The 23,934-nt window shown below is 33.8% G+C and overlaps 1 protein-coding gene across 3 annotated transcripts in view; it reads left to right on the forward strand.

Moving 5' to 3' along the window:
• The window catches only part of CSMD3 (CUB and Sushi multiple domains 3), a 725,150-nt gene that overhangs the window by 623,110 nt on the left and 78,106 nt on the right, over positions 1-23,934 (forward strand). For all 3 annotated transcript variants that reach the window (XM_056333378.1, XM_056333379.1, XM_056333380.1), the window contains 6 exons: positions 2,856-3,001; positions 5,854-5,934; positions 7,123-7,236; positions 13,198-13,386; positions 13,809-13,955; positions 16,588-16,776. In XM_056333378.1, the coding sequence (XP_056189353.1) occupies positions 2,856-3,001; positions 5,854-5,934; positions 7,123-7,236; positions 13,198-13,386; positions 13,809-13,955; positions 16,588-16,776 (866 nt within the window). The remainder of the gene's footprint in view (positions 1-2,855; positions 3,002-5,853; positions 5,935-7,122; positions 7,237-13,197; positions 13,387-13,808; positions 13,956-16,587; positions 16,777-23,934) is intronic.

Here is a 23,934-nt window from a genome sequence, read left to right on the forward strand (position 1 = left end):
TCCTTTTAAACTGGTGTTCTGTGTAATGCAAATGAGTGATTTGCACTAATCCATCATGTTTTCTGATGTACCATTTTCTCTAGATAGCACTGGACATGAAGTTTCATAGCCCTTGTCTTAAGAATTCAAAAACAATAATAGTGTGCCTCTGTTGATGAAGAAAAGCATGTAGAAGTATGCTATGACAGTTTATCAACAGCCAAGAGAAGTAATACTTAAGAAAAAGATAATAAGCAGTTGCAGTTGTGTGTATTACAATGTTTTAGAATGTTAATACAAGAAACTACAGCAACACTTTCTTATCTTCCAAGTTGGCTTCTCTTAAACTGCTAAGAGTACATAGAGAGATGCCGTATTTGGCTATAACAACAGGAGCTGAGCTAAAAATAGCTGTATAACAAATTATATTCTTTATATACCTGAGCCCATGTCTATCATGAGTCTTTTCAGATAACAAAGCCCCCATTTTTTTTTAGTTGCAAAGAACTTAAAGGCGGGAAGCTATAATGAAGTGTAACAGCTCCAATGTAATCTTGAAACTGTTACCAGTGAGTCACCTAGACATTTCAACAGTGGCTAAAACCTTTGGAAGCTTGCCTAAAGCAATAAACCACAGATATTGAACCTGCAGATTGAAAATCCACAGGTTGAGATAACAGTCCTCTAGTCTGAGTAGTGCAAAATAATGAGAGGCAATTTGGAATAATAATTACATGTTTCTGCAGAAATCTAAATTCATATAAATTAATTTAACTCCAGATGTCATTCTTACTGTCCTAAACATTAAACATTCTCTATACACTTTTGTGATCATTTCTGTTTCCTGTTGTTTTCTTTTCTTTTCATCTTGTGTACTACAAACTGTCTTGTCCTGTATCCCACATACTTAATTGTGTTGCCTTGAAGTCTAACCAAAATTTGATCAGAATGTGTACCCAGTCTGTTGCCCTGATAAAACCCAGATAATTTTGGATCCATCAAACTCTTCACTTGTTTTGTGTATCAAATTTTACATGACCTTCAGAATCTTTCCTGAATTAAATTATACTTTTTTTATGCATACAGACATCTTTTCTCTGTTACATCCCACACAAACAAGAACACTACTGTCCTTTTCTAATGCTTCTTCCATTCAACTCTTCCTTTCTATCAAGTGATTTGATGTGCTTTCATTTTTACTCCTGGCTGTGTAACAAACTTAGCTCTTATAGTAAAATTATTTGTATATACCATGTCAAAGGTAAAACCTCAGTTTTATTTCCTTATATGTTCTTTGCTGATTTTTCTTTTTTAGATGTTTTATATCATATTTAGATTAACAACACATTTAGGAGAATGTTCTGAAATTAAAATATATATTATGCTATTCGTGTATATATCATGCATATAAGCTCCATAATATATGTGATGGCTACATAATTATATAGCTTATGCCACTTCTGGATTATTATTTATTTACAGAATTGATCAGAAATTTTATAGCCATTTTTAATGGAAAAAATAAATTTTATTCCCAATTCAAATATTTCTTCAAATCATACTACTTCTCTAATAAAGCAGAAAGGGAAGGCACAATATGTGAGAATTTGGACAAATTAATTATTGTAAATTTTTCAACGCAAAAAATATCCATAATTTTAATTTGAAATTATTTTTATTTTTAAAATCTTATGCCAATAACCATTAGAAAATTTAAACTTTTATTATATCATGTTCATTAATTCTGATCTGGAAGGAATGAAGTATGAAAATGTGATGTCCTTGTATCATTATTCTGTCCTCTGTACAGTTCCAATGTTGTTTAGTACTAACTTTGATTTAATTTTTCTATTGAAATGACTAATTCATTCTTCTATAATGTAGAAATGATCTTACCAGCAGTTCACATATTGTCTAAATGGTAATAAATAGTACAAAATAATATCAATCAAAGTATGCAAAGAAGGAGTTAAAGAATTATTCAAGTGCATGTAATACTTAGTTTTGTTTAAAATTACCAACATTTATATGAATGTCTACCTGAGCCAAAGATACACAACCATTTATGTAAATTGCATGGCACATCTCTCTCAGCAAGAAATTGATCCAAAAAAGTTTAAACTCATAAAAACAAACTTTAAATGAATTCTTAAGTGTCCATATCTACTATAAACTATAAATAATAATATTGTAATGTTTTATTTGGGGGGAGGGGATACTAGGTTTAAAAATTCAGACCACAGAAAATTTCTAAAAGTAGCATCTTTCAAATAATTGTTATAAATGAAATCTGCATATATAAATGCCCACATGCAGATTTCAAGTGGAAGCTTGTATACAGTAGAGTATAAGCATTTTGGTTTTAATTTTTGTGAAGCTCATATTCATTCATTGTCTTTGAAATATTAAGTACTATTAATCTCTAATTTCCCTAGAAATTACTAAATTCAATAGACTGGGTGACATGAGCAGTCTTAGGTTTGTTTATTTTCTGATAGCCACATTTGGAAGCATAGATACATAAACTACATAAAGTGAGCAGAGCTTGTGGCAGGAAGATGAAGTACAATCACAAATTCAATCAGTTTGAGCTTGCTGCATTTTTTTATTTAAAAATATGACATTACTTCCAAAAGGTGGTTGTATGGAGGATCTTCCTTTCTAATAAGTTTTGATGGTCCTTTAAACTACTACCTGCTATAATCCAATGGACATACAAAATTTCAAAAGGCTTTCAGCCCTTTATATCTGTTTTATCTTATTTTAGATGATTCATGGCTTTTAGAGTAACCTAGAGAAATTTTACTCCGTTATATTAAAATTCACATAAATTATTTGCTTGGAAAAAAACATCTTTTTGTATTTGCTTTTCTTAGGGATGGACCAGACCAAACTTCTCCTCAAATTGGACAATTTAGTGGCAACACTGCTTTAGAATCAGTCTATAGCACTTCCAATCAGATTCTGATCAAGTTTCACAGTGACTTTACTACCAGTGGCTTTTTTGTACTTAGTTATCATGGTAAGTATGGCAAATTGCACTATCTCAATGTCTGTAGTCATTACTGCTGGAAGAAAATGCATTAAAAAAATATTTCTGTTACTTTTTCTAAGATAAGATGCTATTTTTAATATGACTGACAACTATTAGGGCAATGCACTGTGAAGGCATGTAAGCAAGGAGCATCAAGACCCTGCAGTTCAAGGTGTTCATTTTCTCACTGCTTACAATGCTTCTAAAATTGCTTTGTAATCTAAATGTTCGTGAAGGACATTAGATTTCTCTTAGATATTTGGATGTTTTGAGGAAGTTCCTGTGTTTGAGAGATTTCAATAAGTGAACTATACTGTGTAGTTAAGACTAAACTGCCCTTGAATTAAATACTGACTGAATGAAAAGTATTAATGCAGCAAATTCTACCTCTTTTTTTTGTAGTTATTCAGACCTTCTGTGGTCACATCTCATTTACATTACTATCATTACAAGGAAACAGGTTCAGAAGCAAGGGTGGTTTTAGGTGCTATGTGAATGCCTGTTGGTTTGACTATTCCAGGAAACACAGACAGACTACAGTCTGTTTTTTCGGGTTCCTGATCAGATTTTGAAACTAAATGGCTTTATTTTTGGCTTAGTGAAGAGCAAGATGAATAGAGATAGAATTGTGGGAATTAATGGAACTTTAAACAAAACAATGCAAACCAAAAAATACCTTAAATCTCAATGAAAAAAACCAGCAGCAGTAGCACTTGCATTGATTATGGAGTATAGACTCAGGTAGGATTAGGTAGAGAGAGGTCAAAATTTTCATTCTATATCTGGGCATCTAAATTGCATGTAACAGCTTGCAAATGACAAACTGGCCCTTTGTATTCAACAATATATAAATTGTTATGTAATGTTACATATGAATACATCGGTATATTACCAAACATGTAAAAATGCTCATAGAATCATAGACCCATAGAATCACTCTAGGTTGGAAAAGACCTTTAAGATCATTGAGTCCAACCATAAACCTAACACTGCTGAGTCCACCACCAAACTATATCCCTAAGCGAAACATCTACATGTCTTTTAAAAAACTCCAGGTATGGTGACTCAACCACTTCCCTGGACAGCCTGTTCCAATGCTTGATAACCCTTTCAGTGAAGAATTTTTTTTCCTAATATCCAACGTAAACGTTCCCTAGAGCAATTTGTGGCCATTTCCTCTCATCCTATCGCTTATTATTAATAAAGTGTTTCTAATGAACTTTATCTCCTTGCGCTTGTTTCTTTCATTATAGTGGAAATTGTCATTCCACAAGTGTGGGCCCTAATGTGTAATAAAGATGCAAACTGAACAGCACAAAGAATTATTCATGAAGAAACTTAAAACACCTTTTGGGTTGATGTTGTCAAGATAAATAAATCTCTCAGTCCTTGAATCTATGATCATTCATATAAGCTACATAAAATTTATAGCAATAAAGGCAAGGCAGTGAGAGGAGTCAGATTTGTTTTAAATACATAATTTGAGCATTACAATGAATGATACCCCTAAATGAGAGACATTTGAGATAAATTATATGAGTTGTTTATTGAATCAATTTTTTAATTATCATGATGATTTTTATTATATTTTTTTAAAATGCAAAAAGCACAGCTGCTCCATGTTTGGTTGGTGTGTTTTATTTTAAATTACTTTATCCTAAGGCAGGATGTTAGCTTTCTGACACAGATTTAAGTGGCTTTTCATTACACAATTGACAAAAAGGAGTGGAATAGGAAGATGTCAGATATGGGTCACTCGGTAGCAACAAAAGACCTTACCTGGTTACAATATAAATTTTGTGATTGACAAAAGTTTGACTATTCTATTACTAAAGGATCCAAGCACAGGTTGTAACAAAGTTGTGTATAACTGAAGCTGAATCATCATCTGTTATAAATAGATGATGTCTCTTTACTGATGAGAGGTTCTATAAAGCAATGCTATATAAAAATGTGTCAGCGAAAACAAGGCATACTTGACTCACTGATCAACCTGAGTGCACACCTTAAAATGTGAAATAATACACTGTCAGTATAAATACTTCAGTGTGATTTCTTTGGCTGGATTTCTGTCCTAATCATATTCAAATTGAAGGTGATTTCATCTGTGTCCAAACACAGACCGATGCTCATAGCTTCTCTGTTAAAAACCAAAACTATATCGTTTCTGCATACTCTTCCTACTTCTGTTTTTTGTCATTTATTTCACCTGTTTATTTTGCCTGGCTGTTCCATACATGTGTTAAAACTCAGAAAATTATTTCATGTGGGACTTCAAATGAGGATTTTGAAAGCAGAATTACTCTCTGACCCTGTCTGCGGGTGAGATGTGCTCCACAACTATTCTTTTACTGGGAAATTTCACATTCACAATGCTTCTCTCCATCAGTTATGCTGCCTCTGGGTAGAATCTTTTGGATTCTAAAACTTGTCTTTATTACAAAGTTTCAAAAGGGGAAGAGTTCAGTAGTAAAAATGTAAAAAAAAAAAAAAAAACACAAAACAAAAAAACCAATGATTGCACAGTGCAAAACATATTTGCTTTTCAGATGAGATTAAGTGAGAAAATTGGCAACCACTTCTAAGCTTCTTAGATTATTTAAGAAGAGAGTTTTGCCACTGGAATTAAATAATTAGGAACCCAGACACAACTTCCAATTTTTCATTAATTCTGAAAATCATATGCTTCCTTTCTTTTGATTCTCTTGAAAGTTTCAAAGTAAATGAAGAGATGTTTATTTTTGCCCTGTTAATGTACTTTTTATATCAATTATGTTTTTTATTGCTATGTTAACTGTCCAAGTATGGGAATGTCAACTGTGCTTTCTTCCTGTTTATAGCCTATCAGCTCCGGGTCTGCCAGCCTCCAATAAATATACCAAATGCTGAAATTCTAACTGAGGATGATGAATTTGAAATAGGTAATATTGGGTGGGGGGTGGGGGGTGGGGGAGGGAAACAACGTTTTTTTAGAAAAAAACCACAAACTGCTATGCACAGAAATTTCTTGGTTTTCAGGTTGCAAATCATGCCTGTAATACGTTAGATTTATATTTGAAAATAAAGTTTTTGAGAAGTCATTTCACTTCCCTATACCTCCTGAATCCCATCTGTTTCAGAGATCACATATAAATAAGACAGTAATTTCTTTCTAATTAACTTAATTTAAAAATATATATTTCATAATTTTTAATATAAAACATTGTTCTATACTGAAACAAATGAGCAAAACCCACACGAAAACATGTAGACAATGGTATATTCTGTACCAGAATTAAGGTTCGGTGACTTGAAGCATAGAAACCAATTTGTAAAAATTAGGAGGATCTGAAAAGGGAGTGACATTCTAACCTTCTAAAACATGCTAATAATATTACTTAGCCACCTGTTGTTCAAAAATTATGACTTATGTGAGAAATCAGACATCTGACCAACTAGTTTTGCTCACGTTATGTCAAAGAAAAATAAATTCATTTTTAGTATAATCCAATATTTGACAGTTATATATTGGCAACACAGAGAAAAAAATATTTTTTTTTTTCTTTTCTGCACTGTAATCTGGACCAAGGAAAAATCTGGACTCCAGGAAATACACAAATTTTTACTTTTATTGGTACATAAAGCTATATTAATTTTCAGTTTCATAATTAAAAAATGTCAATATATTTTCACTATGCCAAATTTAGCTATCATTAACTATATCCAGTTACTATTTCCGCCCTCTCCCCTCAGGACTGTATGCATTACTGACTTGGTCTTATCTCTTTGTTTAGTTCATAATGGTTATCCAGTAAATTATACTGCTTAAAGCTTTGTGGACACGTGTTTCACACAGCATCAGTCAAACCCAGACAAATTAGCAAACTGTCCAACAAATAATGTAGTGGAAAACAGTGATAGATGCAGCACAGTGCTTGACATAATGCTCATTTACCACTTTTCTTAGACTAATCAAAGTTGTTTATGCCAGAGGTCATTTAGCCCATTATGTACGGCAGCAAGAAACTTCATTAATCAATAATGTTTTCAAAGCTAAAAGTCCCAGTTAATTGCTGTTTAATGTTTCTTTTGTTTGTTTGTGTTTTGTCTTGTTTTGTTTTTCCAAACAGGAGACATAATAAGATACCAGTGTCAGCCAGGCTTTACATTGGTTGGTAATGAGATTCTGACATGCCGGCTAGGTGAAAGACTTCAGATGGATGGAGCACCACCTACTTGTCAAGGTTTTTTTCGCCTTTTCTTTTCCTTCTGCCAGACCAGCTGAATGGTGATTCCTTAAATACCCTCCTCTATCTCTTTACATAAGACAGCACACTGAAAATATTTCAGACTTTTTGATGCTATTCCCAGTCTTATCATTGTTTGATAGGGCGAATATATGTCAAATACTAATGCAAAATAATTAATAATGTTTTAATGAATTTGATGAGTTTAGAGCACTCTGATCTACTTTGTGAAAATAATTTCTCAGTTCTTTAAAAGACTCTAATAAATAATGAGTTTATTTCATTTTATCTAGAACATAATAGTATGGAAATGTATATGGAAGTTTCAAAAAATGCTACACCAACATAGGATGGATTTGGGTGAACATAATCACAACATCACTTTCCAGTGTAACTTTAAGTGCTTCTATTTTTATTCATTGTATTCTAAATAATAGGTTTTCTGTATCTTTATTTGTGCCTCTTTGTGTTCATGTTTTCCTCCTTTTATTGAACACTGTGAATAGAGATATATAACACTACCTCATTGTTAAGGTTGAAACAAGATTACAGTCCTGCCAACTACTAACATCATAGTTTAAGCCATTCTTTATTAAGATGACATTTGATGTATTATGCTAAAATAGAATTTTCCCATCATTTTTTAAGAAAATGCAAGAGTTTTCTTTCATACCAAACTGATTAGGGAGCTAATGGATATAAAACTTGCACATGTTTTATTTAAAAAAAATGCAATCTCTTTAAACTTTCAGTAATGGATACGTTTATGTTTTCTTATTAATTCTTCCATTTATTTCCAAAAGATAAATAAGTACATACAGTTTCAAACATGCATGATAAAGGGAATTTAAAAAAAAAAAAAATATCCCCATTTTGAGGGAAAAAAAATCCCAAAACTCACAGCCTCATCAAAGTGTAATTTATGTAAACAGAGGCCACTTCAGATCCTGCTAGTTGTGATATTCCTTTGTGATCCATCTACTCCTGAGCTTAATATTCTAACATCTACTTCAAGATTAATATACCTTCCCAAATCAGTCATAATAAATACATTCAATTTACATGTGTATTAAATGAAAAATACTGCCATCTGGGTTTTCTAGCAATCAGATGTTGGGTTTCCCCTCCCCCTGGCAATTTTAATTAAATAGCATATCTATAAAACACTCACGATGAAAGATTTATTCAGAAATAGTAAATTTATTGTGAATAAATATGCTACTTTTACAAGTAAAGCTTTAGTATTTGACCGTTTCTTAGTAATTTCTGAAGTTTCACTGGTGCACAATTTAGTTCTTATGCCTTTAAACATCAGTATAGTAATTTTTAGAACTTAATTATGACTAGAATGTTCAATTCAGTTTTCAGCTAAAAGTTAAAAAAATACTGTCTGATAAATACACCCTTTTCACAAGTTTCTGAAAACTGGAGTAGTCAACTACTACAGCTGAATAAACTGTTTTTCCCTGGATTTATGCACAAACCCCTGCAAAAGTCAAAATCTTTTGTAGCAGTAAGTCTACTTCTTAAAAATGCAAAGTGATCTTCAATTGTGAGTTTTATAAGAACTTCAAGACATAATTTCTGAAAATCCATGCATTTTTTTTATTTAGGTACAATTGTGTCTAGGAATAGCTTCCAACACCTTAATTTAAATTAAAATCCTAACTTAGCAGGCTTATAGCATTTAATGTGTGAAAACCATAGCAACCTCCAGGCACTGTTTTAAATGTTAAAATGGTGTAATAATAGATGGGACAAACAGAGACCTATGTGCTGATCCTGATGCATTCTCTCAGCACGTGTTGCTGAAAGCCTATTTGTATTCATTGCAAGTCCCAAGACAAAAACTCAGGAATGATGACTTCAGTTACTATAGTTAATCTTTTTTTCTGTCACATATAAATGCTAAATATTGGATTAAATACTAAATATTAAAGCAGTGTTCTTATTATTTCAGTCTAAATCTGAAGAAAGTTAACATAATCTTCAGAATTAGGCTCAGAAATTAAAAAACAAAACAAAATAAAATAATCAAAGGAATTAGTTAAAACGTTTAAAATGACCATTCAAACTGGCCACCTAGAATAAGCAGTAACATAATTTTTCTCTTGGTTTATTCATATAATGTATAAGTTTGAAGATAGCAATGTGTAAACTAAATTTCACTATTAAAAACCAGACCAACAGAGAGATTTGTGAAGTTTAGAGGCAGCAAATTTTATGCATAAAATTTATGTTTTCCATGATTTTAGTATACTACATTTGTTTATGTATAAGCTACCATACTTTAATTGTGCAGGCTATAACACATTATATGAGACACTCTCAAGGAATAAACCCAGCTCTTCTGTCGGTTCATATCTGTATTACTTTACTCATTCTTGTTACCAGCAAAGCATATGTTTACTGTTAGACCTCATAATGTTAACTTCTCTGACCTTAACCTTGTGCACATGTTAGACACTTTAGCCAGTGCTAAGGAATTTTGGTTGAATTGTTCTTAAATTTTTAACCTGAAATAGATTTATACTCACATTTAACATTAATTTGTTTATTGAATGTGAAGAGTACTGCTTAACAGAATTTAAATGATAATATTTTAGTGAACCTAATGTGTTGCAGTAACGATATAGTAATCAATAATGAGGTATCCCTAGGAGAAAATACTGAAGCAAAATATTTCTGGAATTTTATTTGGTGATTGTAATTGTTACAGGTTTGTTTACACCACATTTAGTACTATGTAAAACTACATTGCCTTTTTTTCTATTTTCTTTCTCTGATGTGTATCAGTTGGATGAGCATTTCTTAAAATTCCTGAAGATTTCCTTGTTTAGATCAGAAAATAATCACTAAATTCCACAAGCTTATGCCAATGCCTATCATCATCTTTTGTTAAAATACAGTATTTCTCATACACAGCATGTAGCTTTGCCCTTAATTTTCCTTGGAATTAGCTTCTATACATACACGATATGTATATGTATACATGATAAAATAAAAGCTTCAGAGTAAGAAGATTCAAACTGTATTTTGCACAATAATTAGGGGACCCTGAGAAAATTTTTGAAGGGTGACTCTCAGCTACATCTCAGCTGCATTAACTCAGATTCGTAAGAAAACTTAGCTACTCGACTCCCAAGGGAATACATTGGACAGAAGGAGGTCTTTAAGCGCTCTGTAAAATTCTGTAGGGGTGTTTATCTGAAGATCCTGAAATTGAGGATAGTTTGCAAAGCAGCATCCTATGCAGACAGCAAAACTAGCTGTAAACAAACTAGTGCAGCCAGATGACTATGGTGCTCTTCCTGCCTTCCTGCCACACCTCTCTGTTGGTGTTTATGTATATGTATGTATGTATAAAGCTGAGAGGATTGCTTCTTTTGTTTGCTTGGGGTAAAAACTGTATTACAACTGGCCTAGCACTGTAGTTTGACAGCCAGATTTTAGCCAGAGGTTTCTCATGTGGAGTGGAGGTGTTATATGCAATCTCTTCTTGATTAATTAAGACAAAAAGAAGACATGAGAAACAACTTTTAAGTATTTAGCAATTAGATGATAATTTTGAAAGTGAGATATGAATGTTTTAAAATATATGAACAGATTCCTTTCTTTTTTTCAAGGTCAGGTTGGAAGGGTCTTTGAGCAATCTAATCCAGTGAAAGATCTCCCTGACCACGGCAGTGGGTTGGATAAGATTATCTTCAAAAGACCCTTCCAACCCAAACCATTCTATGATTCTTATGAGTTTTGTTTGTGAAGATAATTATTCCTTTTCTCTCTGATTTTCTGTGTTCTGTATCTTTCTTTACAGTTCAATGACTTTTTCCCCATAAAAATCTGATTTTTATATTTAATAAGCCAATATTATTTTCAGTGTTCTCGAGAGATCTAAGGTCCTGTTATTTTCCTGTGGAACTGGTAATGGGTCAATACTAACTCACTTTCATGTAAGTGTTAGTTGTGAATATGAAAAACAAATTTTAAGGCTCCTGTTTAGTAGTCTTTGGGTTTCAACTGTAGACACTTGTTCATGTATCATGAGGCAAAAACAAATCTTTAAAAAAGTTCCAATAACATGGTAATATCAGATATTTTTATTTAATGAGATTGTTATTCTATGTAGACTTATTGAATCCACATAAATTCAAAATCAAGCCTTTTCATCATATTATTTAACACCATGTTGCTCAATTTCAGCAGCTGCCTCAAATAGTGGTGATAAATGATTTACAAAGCAGCATTTATCCTGCTAGCGTCCTCTATCGCTCCTGAAGCTGTGACAATTAAAAATAGCCAGAGCTGCTATGTATTTTCCAGCACAGCTGTAAGAGGAAGCTGAGTAACTTCAGAATATGATGTGGGAAATAAGAAAAAAATAATTATTTAGAGTAAGGTGAAGGCATGGTAGGCAATACCTGCTGAAGAAGTAAGCAGGGGATGGAGCAGGTGTCTCCTTTTAAACCTGCAGGAAGCACTCTCACATTGTGGGGTCTAGCCTCTCCCAGCAATGTTTTAGATAAAAGGGTAAAGCATATTCCTTTTCTTATTTCCTGGAGTTAAATTTTGGGAAAAGACGTGAGAAATTAAGAACTTCAGATTTTTATAATTTCTTCTTCAGCTGACTTTATCTCTCATCAAGGAAATACTCTGTCTTAGAAGAAGGAAAGTACCCAGTTGTCTAAACTTGGGAGTTCACTAGAAATGTGAACGTATAACCAAATTATTAACACAGATTTATGAAAAAAAGAAGTGGTTTGTAGATATATATTCAATATGCACATAAGTTATATGACAGAGTTATACATCTTTTATGTTTGCCAAAGAACTGAGGGAGGAGGAATATTTATCTATTAATTTATCTATGGATATTTATCTATGAGGGTGATATTTGGGTGGGGTTTTTTCACTTCTAATCAGGGCAGAAATCACCTGGCTTTTTTTCCTCCTAACTTGAACTTTATTTCCTCAGAGTGTTTTTGTCATATTGTGAAATATTGTACCTATATTGTACCTGGTTTTAATAGGAAGAACAATTATATATGTTGCCCAGAGTCAGCCTGAGATTCTCTAGCTCATTTGGGATTTATGACACCGTCTTGACTGCTAGTCATAGGCTTTGATTTTAAGAACTCTTCTTTACTGTCTCTTTTGGTAAAAGATGGAAAGAAATAGGACTCTGTTAGGTGTGGTGAAGGAAAAATAGACTTTCAAGTGTTTTTTTATTGCATGTAAAGACAGTAACCTAGTCTTTTCTGAAGTTTCTATAAATCTTAAAACTAGGTAGCTGGATAGCACGAGTCATCTTGTCTAATCAGTCCTACTGAGTCCTATTGAGCAACAAAGTGTCAGTCTGAAGTATGTCTTTTATTTCCTAGACTGAAGGCATCATGTCTGAATAGTGCTGACATTGTGTGTAGGTACATCAACATTCTTGGAGCTTGAATGAGGATCTCAAAATTTAGGTGCTGCTTTATACAGGGAGGGATTGGTTACTCTTTACTTAGAATCTGACAATCAAAAATCACAGAGTCTGCAAGTTTGCTTTCAGTGCGAGATTTAACCTGTAATTGTTGCTGTCAGTAACAGTAATCAGAGGGGGGGGGGGGGGGGGAGGGGAGGGGAAGGGGGCAGAGTCTGTGGTTCACTTTTTGAACAATCCAACAATTTAGTACTTAAGCACAGCCTACAAGAATATCTTGTCTTCTGTAGAATAAAAGAATAAAAATGTTATGAATCGGTAGCTTCTAAGGGTTGCAAGGCTTATTTTCAAGACAAACATTACTTTAGGTTTTTTCTACTAACCGACTTTGTTTCTGAAATGTTGTCAGTCTTTCTGTTTTTATGGAAATGAATTTAGTAATGCAGATCTTTTAAACTCAGGAAAATCTTGCCAATCACATGAAACAGAAAGAGAGGGCTTTAGATTTTTTTACCAATCTTTCTCTTTCACAGTGCTTTGTCCAGCCAATGAAATGCGTCTGGATTCAACAGGAGTAATACTGAGCCCTGGATATCCTGACAGCTACCCAAATCTTCAGATGTGTGCATGGACCATTACTGTGGAAAAGGGTTATAATATCAGCATGTTCTTTGAATTCTTCCAGACAGAAAAGGAATTTGATATACTTGAGGTGTTTGATGGTAACTATAGGATACACAACTTTGGATGATACTTTTTCTCTGTATATGTATTTTTACATTGCATCTATGTAATCACTATTTTTTATGAATACCATAATTTGTAAGTATAAAAAAAAAATCTTAAATAAGCAATTATTTGGATTTGTTGTGCTAAAAGGGACTGTTGGATTACTGTTTCAAAATTGTACTACTAATTATTTTTAGAAATAATTTTGTTTCTGAACAAATATGTATTCTATTGTATAACACGTAATGTCAACTTCCATTTTTAATTCAGATTAATTTATCATTTTCTTTCTATGTATATGTATATAGGATGTTTTCTATGTATATTAATCGTATGCATACAATTTATTGTATGTTTTTTAAAAAACTTTGTAACTCCTTTTTTTATTTTTTCTTTATTTCTTCCTTGTGTCAAGGACCAAATAGTCATAGCCCATTGCTCATTTCTCTCAGTGGGGATTATTCATCTTCTCTAAATATAACCAGCAATGGCCATGAAGTATTTCTCCGGTGGTCAGCAGATCATGGCACCAATAAAAAAGGTTTCAGGATAAGGTATATAGGTATGTATATCCAGCTTTCTTTAATGTGTATAAAGTTTCAATGTGGAACATATTTATGTGAAATGAGTAATGTAAGCTATATTTTGTAATATTAATTGCCCAGGCTGACAGGAAATCCAATCTGTTTTATATATGATCCTGATGATACTGATCTGGTGAAGAAATAAAACAAACACATACCCTAAGTAGGATATATGAAACATGTTCTGTGGAGATTTAAGCAAATGTTTCACAGGACTGTAAGATGGCATATGACAGTACTAAAGGTAAAATAAGTAGCTTCCCCCTTCTCCCTCCCATCATTCATTTGCACTCATGTGCCTCCGTTCTTCGTATTTGATCTTTAGGCAATTCATTATTAACACTTTTGATGGGACAGAGGAAGAGATGGCAACAAGGCAGGAATGAGCACCTATAAGGTGCAAAAGTGTGAGACCCTGAAGTCCTGAACTCTTTGAGGTTCAACAGAAGCATGATACTGTTTGCTGCTTCTGTTGAGACTCAAAGAGTTCAGTCCTTTCAGGTCTTACAATTTTTCCGAACATTATTAGAAGAGATCAATTAGTATGTGAGAAAAGCCAACATTGTGTTGTTATTAATTCAAATGAACATGTTTGTGAATAGTGTGTTAAGATGATAGTTGAAAAAGATTGATTTTTATATGATTTCTTGTATCAAATTATTATATAATATCAATTTTTACAGGATAAAAATATTCATTAATCAAGCTAAAGTAGATGTGTTGCAATTTACAGCAATTCAACAAAATCTATATTTGATTTTTTATTATGACCAAGGACATGAAATCCACAGAATGAAAAGTACTGGGGATCGTATCTGTAGATACTAGAGAAGTTATTGGCATAAACCAGTTTCACCTTACAAAGCAGAGAAAGCAATATAGAATAAATATAAAACTATTTCTATTGTGTTTTTTTTCTTTTTTCCTCACACAACTTCTGTCTACTTCACTTTTGCAGAAAAAGTTAGGCTCACAGCAGTCTGTAAACAGTAAAAATGTCATTTTTCCCTTTAGGAACGGACAGATTTCTCAGAGGTGAAATGTTGTATAGCTAGATAAAATTCACTGTTGCCTAGATGCAAAATGTTATACGGTACCTCTTTTCATTGCCTGTAGTACCTGTTGGATCTGTTAAAAAAAAAAAAAAAATCTTAAAACTGTTTCCCTACTGGCAGTGAGAGAACTATTGAAAGGTAGACAGGAAATATCTACTAGTGATTTATATCACTTAGAACATATCAGTAAATTTTATTATACACCAAAGAAGTAGAGCATTTCTGTTTCTTCCAAGAGTACAAGGCAGGAGCAATTTACTGTAAGGAAGAAAATATTTTCATAGTATGTGCTCTGAAGGAAATGGCAATACTTCTCATTCTACTGCTTGCTTACTCTTTAAAGAGTTAACAAACAGCCACTTGACTCCATCCTGATCAGAGGAAACCTTTGCCTGAGAAAATCATTGACCTGAATTAAATCATGGGACATGGAATGGCTTAAAGGGCAAGTGAAGCAGCACTTCTCTATCTGCCTGAGAAAACTGATACCAATAGTTGTCAACATTTCTTCAAAGCATGAAGGAAGCACTTGGAAACAAACTTCCAACTTAATTTTCTTCCCTACAAAATGGGGAAATGGTCATCATGGCTAATCAGTCTTGGCTTGTCCTTGAACCAAAATGATCAGAGACCAAATTAAATTTTTAAACAAACAACATTCATCTTAAACTGGCTACCAAGTTGTAAGTCCCTTCCGGTCCACTGCTTTCACAAGGTACCCAAACTGAGTGACTTAGTACTCATGAACTTAATGAACAAGGGAGTTTAAAGAAATATAAGCATGGTGACAATATAATAAGTAAGCAGTCTTTAATGTCAGAGACATAAAGTACATATATCCTTTCAGATAAGAACTTTATTGCTTAAAGATCTTTTCTCTCTCATAAAGATTTCTGCTTGGTTTGGTTTTTTTTCATAGTATCTAGGGAAGACTTCTGTAGAACTTCCTGTGTTTTGAATAAAAAAAAAATAATTAAAAAAAAAAGCAGATTCAGTGTTTTTGCCATGGATTTATGGTGACACTCATAAATATGATTAAAATCTATTCTAGATTTTCTAGTTCACTGCAGCTCACTGAATCACAGAACTTGAAAGAAATAGCTTACTTAGACGAGAAGAAAAAGCTTATTTGAAAAGAATTGCGTGCAGTATGCCCTTGATGTTTTCTTCTAAAAAAAACCCCAAACAAACAAACAAAAAACCCCCACACTATTGAAATTTATAAAATTTCAATAAATTTCATCATGAACTAAAATTCCGTAGCTTACTTGGTTTAAAAAAGATGAAAGATGAAAAAAAAAATTATATGTGAGCTATCACTGTATTTCCTTTGAGGCTACTAAAGCCTGAAGCCCTTATAAAGCCTTAGTCTTTCACCTTTATACTTAGTGAAATTGCTTCATACATAAATGCATGGTCACAACGCAAAATACAACTTTTAGTGACATTTTCTCAGCTTGTTATCAGATGTCCAATGAATTCAATACGAATTTGTCAGGAATTGTCATCTGGATTCTAAATGCATCTTTTATTTATTCAATATTTATGTTTAAAGCTCTCTACTGTAGTACTCCAGAGTCTCCTCCACATGGTTTCATTGTCAGTCAGACAGGTGGACAGCTCAACAGTATGGTTCGCTGGGCTTGCGATCGAGGTTTTCGGCTCATTGGAAAAAGTACTGCTGTATGCAGGAAGTCTCCATATGGTTATTACTCATGGGATGTTCCAGTCCCAGCTTGTCAAGGTAAATTCTTTCATTATAAAATAATACACCCTAAAAAACTTTCTTTTTCCTTTTCTAAGGTAAGCCATCAGTTTTCTGACTTAAATACATTTTTTGTCCATATAAACTTAAAAAAAAAAGAAGTGTTTTCAAGAAACAGTATTTCAACAGAACTTGCTAAGACTGGCAAATACTAAAAAGAATCTACATCACTTTGAGAGAAAAAAAAAACACACAAATTTAAAATACTATTTTTTTATTAAAATGTTAATTTAAAACTGAATATTTAGTAAAATACATCTGTGATGATCCAAGAACTGTATAAAAATAGAAAGACCTGAAACTTGCTACATTTCCAAAAACAGGAAACTGGACCAAAAAAGCATTGCCTGTGATGCCATTCTAATCTTTCCTGGTTTAAATTGAAATTTAAAAGAGAATTTCTGAGGTTAACTGTATATTTAGTTTCTTCTGCCTTATAGAAGCAAAACATAGTCCAGTTAATAAGGAGAATGAAATAAATATTTAATACCCATCACAACTGTACTTTAATTCTTTTCCTGAAAAGAATGTTATTGTTCTGATAACTTACCTATGTCACTATTCAGTGAGCTATTGGAACAAATTTCTTTCATGAATATTTGCAAATGTGTTTATTCAAAATGTGTACATTTTGTTCCTGTTGACTGGTGGAGATAAATGCTATAGGAATGTTTCATTTTAATTTTCCATTAGGTTTTTGTTTTTTTTTTTTGACAAAGAGTCTGTAAACTATATGTTTCTAAAGCAAAACAACCTAACCTTTGTCAAAGGTGAAACAATCTCATTTTCAAAGCTTTTTGAAAAATTTCTCTCAATATATAAGAAGTGTACCTGTAATTCAAAAACCTGAAAGTTCTCCAAAAAGAAAATACAGGCAGTGCATTTGCTACATATAATTCTTAGGTTTTTTTCCTCAGCAGTTATCTAAGAAATGTTTTCATGACAGTTATTTGTAGAACTTGATGAGACTGTTAATTAAGTGTATCAAACAATGTGGAATGAAAAAAAAAAAAAGTAAAAAATAACATCAAATTCAAATAGCAGATGATTATTCTCAACATACTGAGCTCAGTAATGGAAATAGATGCAATACTCAGACAATACTTTGGGAACAAGTGGAGTTAAGTGCCTAGTAATGTCACGGTGTCTGAACAAGTACAAAGACTGTTGGTGCCAACTGTTAGCATATTGAAAATTATGTATTGTATTTATTAATTGAATAATATTTATTTATAATTATGCATTTAATGAGGGCTAGCTTTGATACATGATATGAACTTTGTTAAATTCTTCCAGCAAGGCCTTGTGTGTGGAAATTGGTTTGTGGCCATGATATGTAGCTGCAACTTAAAATAGCAAACTCCTCAGGTTCAACCTAAAGACACATTATTATTGCAGAACCACAGAGGGATAAGCTGTTTCCATACATCAGTCACACATCTAAGCTTCCTCTTGTTTTTTGAGGTGAAAATTATCCCCTATACCCAAATGATACAGAAGATTTATGATAAGGTCTCTTGTATCAAAAGGTTGCGAACACCATCAGTAAATATCCCTCATGTTCTTTCATAGACGATATTTACAAGACATGAGGGCTTTGCCATTCCCCCTGCTACTAGGCAGTACAGCTTCGCCACAAAGTAGTTCTAACTCCTAAGTATGAGCTAGTGTTTTTTAAACTTCATTATATAGAGGGCGAGCATTGTTTTAACAGCTATTAAGATTGTCAGTCAGAATTTACCAACTATTTTGCCAGGTGATATCAGATGACATCACAATCTTGCTTTTTACTTCACATTCTCTGTCATTCATACCATAACTAGCATAGCCATTTTAATCAGTTTTTTCACACATCTGAAGGTAGGATTACCACAGATGACCATTTAATACAGAGAGAAAAAAAAAGAAAAAAAAAAAAAAGCATTAGGCTTTTTTTCTGGGTTTTAATAGCACTGTAAGTTAAGGAAAACAAAATTGCATTTTCTGTAAAAATATTACATCTTATTTTAATCTATTTGTTTTCTGTCTCCTAAATGAATATTACCAGTTAAATCACAGTAGTAGATACTGGCATCATCCTACAGGAAATGAGAAATCTAAGGCCTTAAAATTTATGGATTCTTTAATGATACCTCTACAATCAGCAGAGCTAGTGGTTTGGGTCTTTTTTTAGCAATATTAAGTCCATTTCCTGGCAATCATTTTCTACTGCCAGCAGAATGTTTCATGACTGTATTTAAACTAATGCTTTTTCTTTGCATTTTTCATTTTGTATCTGTATCACTTCTGAATCCTCTCTTGTAACTAACGAATGACAGTAGCCTTTTCCACTGCAGCTTTTTTTTTTCCAAGTTTATGCCTAATGTTAGAGCACTTTTAAACATTCTCATTCTTATACCTATATGAATAGAAATCTTGATCTCTCAAACTCTAAATAGGTAATACCAGCCATTCTTCAAATCACTTGCACTAATGGACTGACAGAATCTGAAAAATCCAAATACATGCTTTAACCTTGGGTAAAAGCTCTTTTACATTATTTATAGAACTAAACATATCTCAGTAGAAGAGACTCAATGTAGTAGTTAGGAATAAAAAAGAAATGCCTCAAGCCAGACTTCAGCGATTACCTGAAATTTGTTTCAAAGTTTCAGCAAAAACACCCTTCCTCTGACATGAAAAGAAGTAAAAGGAAACAGCTTCAAAATCTAATATTCTATTAGTATAATGGTTACAATAATAAAAATTAATTACAAACTTCTACTGTTCTAAATTTTAGATATTAACAATTCTGTTTATATGGGGATGTTTTAAAGAAATCATAACGTGAAAGTGTTGTCACCCATGTATCATTCTCAGTTTTCATGATATTAAGCCTCTCATCACAGGTCAATAAAGGATTCCCATGGTTAATTAAATTATGAGGTCTGATTATGGTAAATTTTGAATGAATGAATAGGTTTACAATGAGATATCTGAATACAAGAATTAACATGAATTCATAGAAATTGTTGGATGTTTACAACTGATCGTATATCTCAGAAGATTCAAAGTGCTTTAAGAATTTGGTTTTCTCCCAGTTATTTTTCACATTTTAATACTTATCCTAGAATTACTTGATTGGTTTTAATTATGGAATATTTCTCTTGGAAATAAATATCTCACACAGGCCTCATCAATATTAATGTTCTATAATATCATATATGAATTACAGGCAAATGCTTCTACAGGATTTCTAGGTAGAGATGTTAAGTAAGTGAAGTTTAAAACATAACACTATATCCAGAAGAATACATCCTGGTGTAATAATAATTTCTGAAGTTTCAGATAAGTCTTTAGAATTTACTGGTGGTCCTTGAGAACTAATAAAGGCCTTCCAAAGGCTGTGTTCTGATGTTTGTGAACAAAGAATGGATTGTAATGTTCAGTTGCATTTATAATTGTGATGTTGATTTGCAGTGCTGCTGAAGCTGATATATAATAACCAAAATTTCTGCAACAGACCTGTCTTCTGGGCTTTGGGTGTTCCATATTTGTCATGTTTTCCTGTTAAGTTATTAGATGTGGCAATAACTTGTCTTGATCTTTTCACATTTTGTCCCTTAACTAAAAGCTGAATTGCTGTGCAAGTTTCCACATATGCAAAATTCAACTCATAACTACTGTAAACTAAAAATGTCATTTATTCCTTGGGAGTTCTGTGTATTGGGTCTGGCTGAGCCCCATAGCAGCCCTCATAGTGCTGTGCTTTGTATTGGTAGCTAGATATTGTATTGGTGGTAACACACCAGTGGTGTGGCTACTGCTGAGCAGTGCTTGCATGGCTTTGAAGCTTTCTCTCCAACTTGCCTCCCACCCTTTCACCAGTAGGCTGGGCATGGGCAAGATCTTGGGAGGGGACATAGCCAGGACAGCTGACCCAAGGTGACCAAGGGGATATTACATAACATATGACGTCTGCTCAGACAGAAAAACTAAGAGAAAGAAGGAGGAAGGGGAGGCATTCATTATTTGTGTTTGTCTTCTGGAGCATCGCTACACATACTGAAGCCCTGCTTCCCAGGAAGTGGCCAAACATCACCTGCTGATGGAAAGTAGAGAATAACATCTTTTGTTTTCTTTCACTTCTGTTTGTGTGACTTTTGCTATTGCTTCATTAAGCTGCCTTTATCTTGACCCACAAGTGGGAGTTTTTCCACCTCATTTTCTCCCACCCTGTCCTGCTGAGGAGGGGAGTGATAGAGTAGTTTGGTGGCACCTGGTGTCCAGCCAAGGTCAACCCACCACACTGCTGTTTATATATGTCTGTTATCAAGCATTTGGTATCTTGGGATGAAACTTTTTTCTTAAAAATATATGGTTAAGAGAAGGATATATTTTTCTTGTGCAATAAGATTTGTTCTGTTAACATGGATAATATGACTCAAAATGTATCAAATCACTAATGGATAGTTTTTAATACTGGAGTAATAAATCTCAGTGGTAGATATAAAACATTTCAGCTTATATCTATAAAATATTTGATATATATTTTGCTAATTGCTAAAAGACAGAATTTGCAGTATGTGAACAGATATTGCTGTAGCATTTGTTGGTGTGACAGCTGTTAACATGTTACAAGTCTTCTGCAGGTGGATATTAGTTTTTACACCCCGCTGAATGCTGGCCCTGATGTATCTGGCAGTGGATTTAGTTCTGGAAACTCCCATTGTTGTCTAAAACTTCTTTTTATCATTAACATGTGCTTTTGAAGGAAAAAGTTAGTTTGGCCAGTTAGTCGATAAACAGTGTTATGTGATTATGCCTTGGTTATACCAACTTTTAGTTATCCCCCTCCCACAAATAGGTCTAGCTGATGTTAGCTACTACAACCCATGCTACTGAGGAAATTGATGTAATAAGCACCAACTTGGTCATATGTTTTCATTTTAGTGTCATGGAGACTGTTTCTTTCTTCAGTGGTATCAGGTGAAATAATACAGCTTTGTCAGATGTTTAGTATGAAGTGGAAGATAGAACTTCTCGTTTAATTAACTTGTCATGTAACCTCTGGGATAATGTCCTCATACTCTCTGGAAAATGGAATTCAATGACTCTCTTGAGGCCTTCACTGTCTCCTAATCAGTTTTCTTATTTTCTTCTAAACATGTGTTTCTCTCTAGCTGCCAGTAGACAATGTGATAACCATAAGATAAATATTTTTATAGTTGCCCAGTTGAGGTGAAGCACAAATTAATAATAGCTTTCTGTGATCTTTTCAGTAGTGTGTTCCTTTTTAAAAAATTTACATGTATTTTTATGGCAATTCAAGCATATTTTAACATCGATCCTATCTCCTCTGTTCTGCAAGCTGTGATGCCATTAGTGCTTTACCTTGTGCTTCAGCTGTGATTATTAGCTTTGCTACAGTGCCACACTGTTGTTATATTGCTTATGAAGTAGATCTGTCTTATATCAGATAAGCTCAAAATAGGGGCAAAAATAGATTACTGGGTTTTATCAAGTATTTATACATAGTCTGAGAGGCTTAAGTTTTCATATTTGTGTGGGCAGGAAAATGGTTTCTTAGGGCTTAAGATTCCACTTCAAAGTAAAGTAAGTGTTAAGTGTCTAAGCCTTTTTTTTTTCTTTTTTTTACAATCTGACCTGCATTATAAGTGTGGTGTTAAAATGTGGAAAAGGCTTAGTTTTGATTTTATTCCCAAAACAGACAGAGCATTATTTAAAGCCACATCTTTTCTTTCTGCTGAATAATTAAAAAAAAAAAAAAAAAAAGTGGCTTACACTTTCGTTTGCCAATTTCCAACTTCTTTCTCCAAGTGTTAGAGGCGCCAACAAAGAGAGGTGCCATGCTAGACCTTGATCTCACCAACAAGGAGAGGCTGCTGGGGAATGTGAAGCTCAAGGGCAGCCTTGGCTGCAGTGACCACAAAATGGTGGAGTTCAGTATACTTAGGGCAGTGATGAGGGTACACAGCAAGATCACTACCCTGGCCTTCAGAGAGCAGACTTTGACCTCTTCAGGGATCTGCTTGTTAGAGCACCATGGGATAAAGGCCTGCAGGGAAGAGGGGACTGAGAAAGCTGCTTAATATTCCAGGATCACCTCCTCCAAGCTCAGGAGTGATGTGTTCCAACAAAGAGGAAGTTAGGCAAAAAAAAGCCTGAATGGATGAACAAGGAGCTACTGGATAAACGCAAACACTAAAAGGAAGCCTGCAAGGGTGGAAAGCCTGGGCGGCCAAGCAGCCAGGGATCAGGTTAGGAATACCAAAGTCCTGATAGAATTAAATATGGCCAGAGATGTCAAGGCAACAAGAAAAGCTTCTAGACTTATGTTTGTGATAAAAGGAAGACTAGGGAAAATGTGGGCCCTCTTTGGAAGGAAACGGGAGACTTGGTTACCAGGGACATGGAGAAGCCTGAGGTACTCAATGACTTTTTTGCCTCAGTCTACACTGACGAGTACTCCAGCCACACCGCCCAAGTCACAGAAGGCAAAGGTAGAGACTGGGAGAATGAAGGACCACCCACTGTAGGGTAAGATAGGTTTGAGACCATTTAAGGAACCTGAAGATGCACAAGTCCACAGGACCTGATGAGATATATCCACGGGTCCTGAGGGAACTGGTAGATGAGTTTGCTAATCCACTTTCCGTCATATTTGAGAAGTTGTGACAGTCTGGTGAAGTTCTACTGACAGGCAAAGAGGAATCATAACTGCCATTTTTAAAAGGGGAAAAAAGGAATGTGTGGGGAACTACAGGCCAGTCAGTCTCACCTCTGTGCCCGGCGAGATCATGGATCAGATCCTCCTGGAAAATATTCTAATTCATATGGAAAATAAGGAGGTGATTGGTGACAGCCAATATGGCGTCCCTAAAAGCAAATTACGCATGACAGATTTGGTGGCCTTCTACAACAGTGTTAGTATTTGTGGATGAGGGAGGAGCAACGGGCATCATCTACCAGGACTTGTGCAAAGTATTTTACACACATGACATCCTTGCCTCTAAACTGGAGAGACATAGATTTGATGGATAAACCACTCAGTGGATAAGGAGTTGGCTGGATGGTTGCACTCAATGAGTTGTAGTCAATGACTTGATGTCCAAGCGGAGACCAGTAGCAAGTGGC

Source organism: Falco biarmicus, chromosome 3 (assembly GCF_023638135.1).
Source record: "Falco biarmicus isolate bFalBia1 chromosome 3, bFalBia1.pri, whole genome shotgun sequence".
NCBI classification, from domain to species: Eukaryota; Metazoa; Chordata; class Aves; order Falconiformes; family Falconidae; genus Falco; species Falco biarmicus.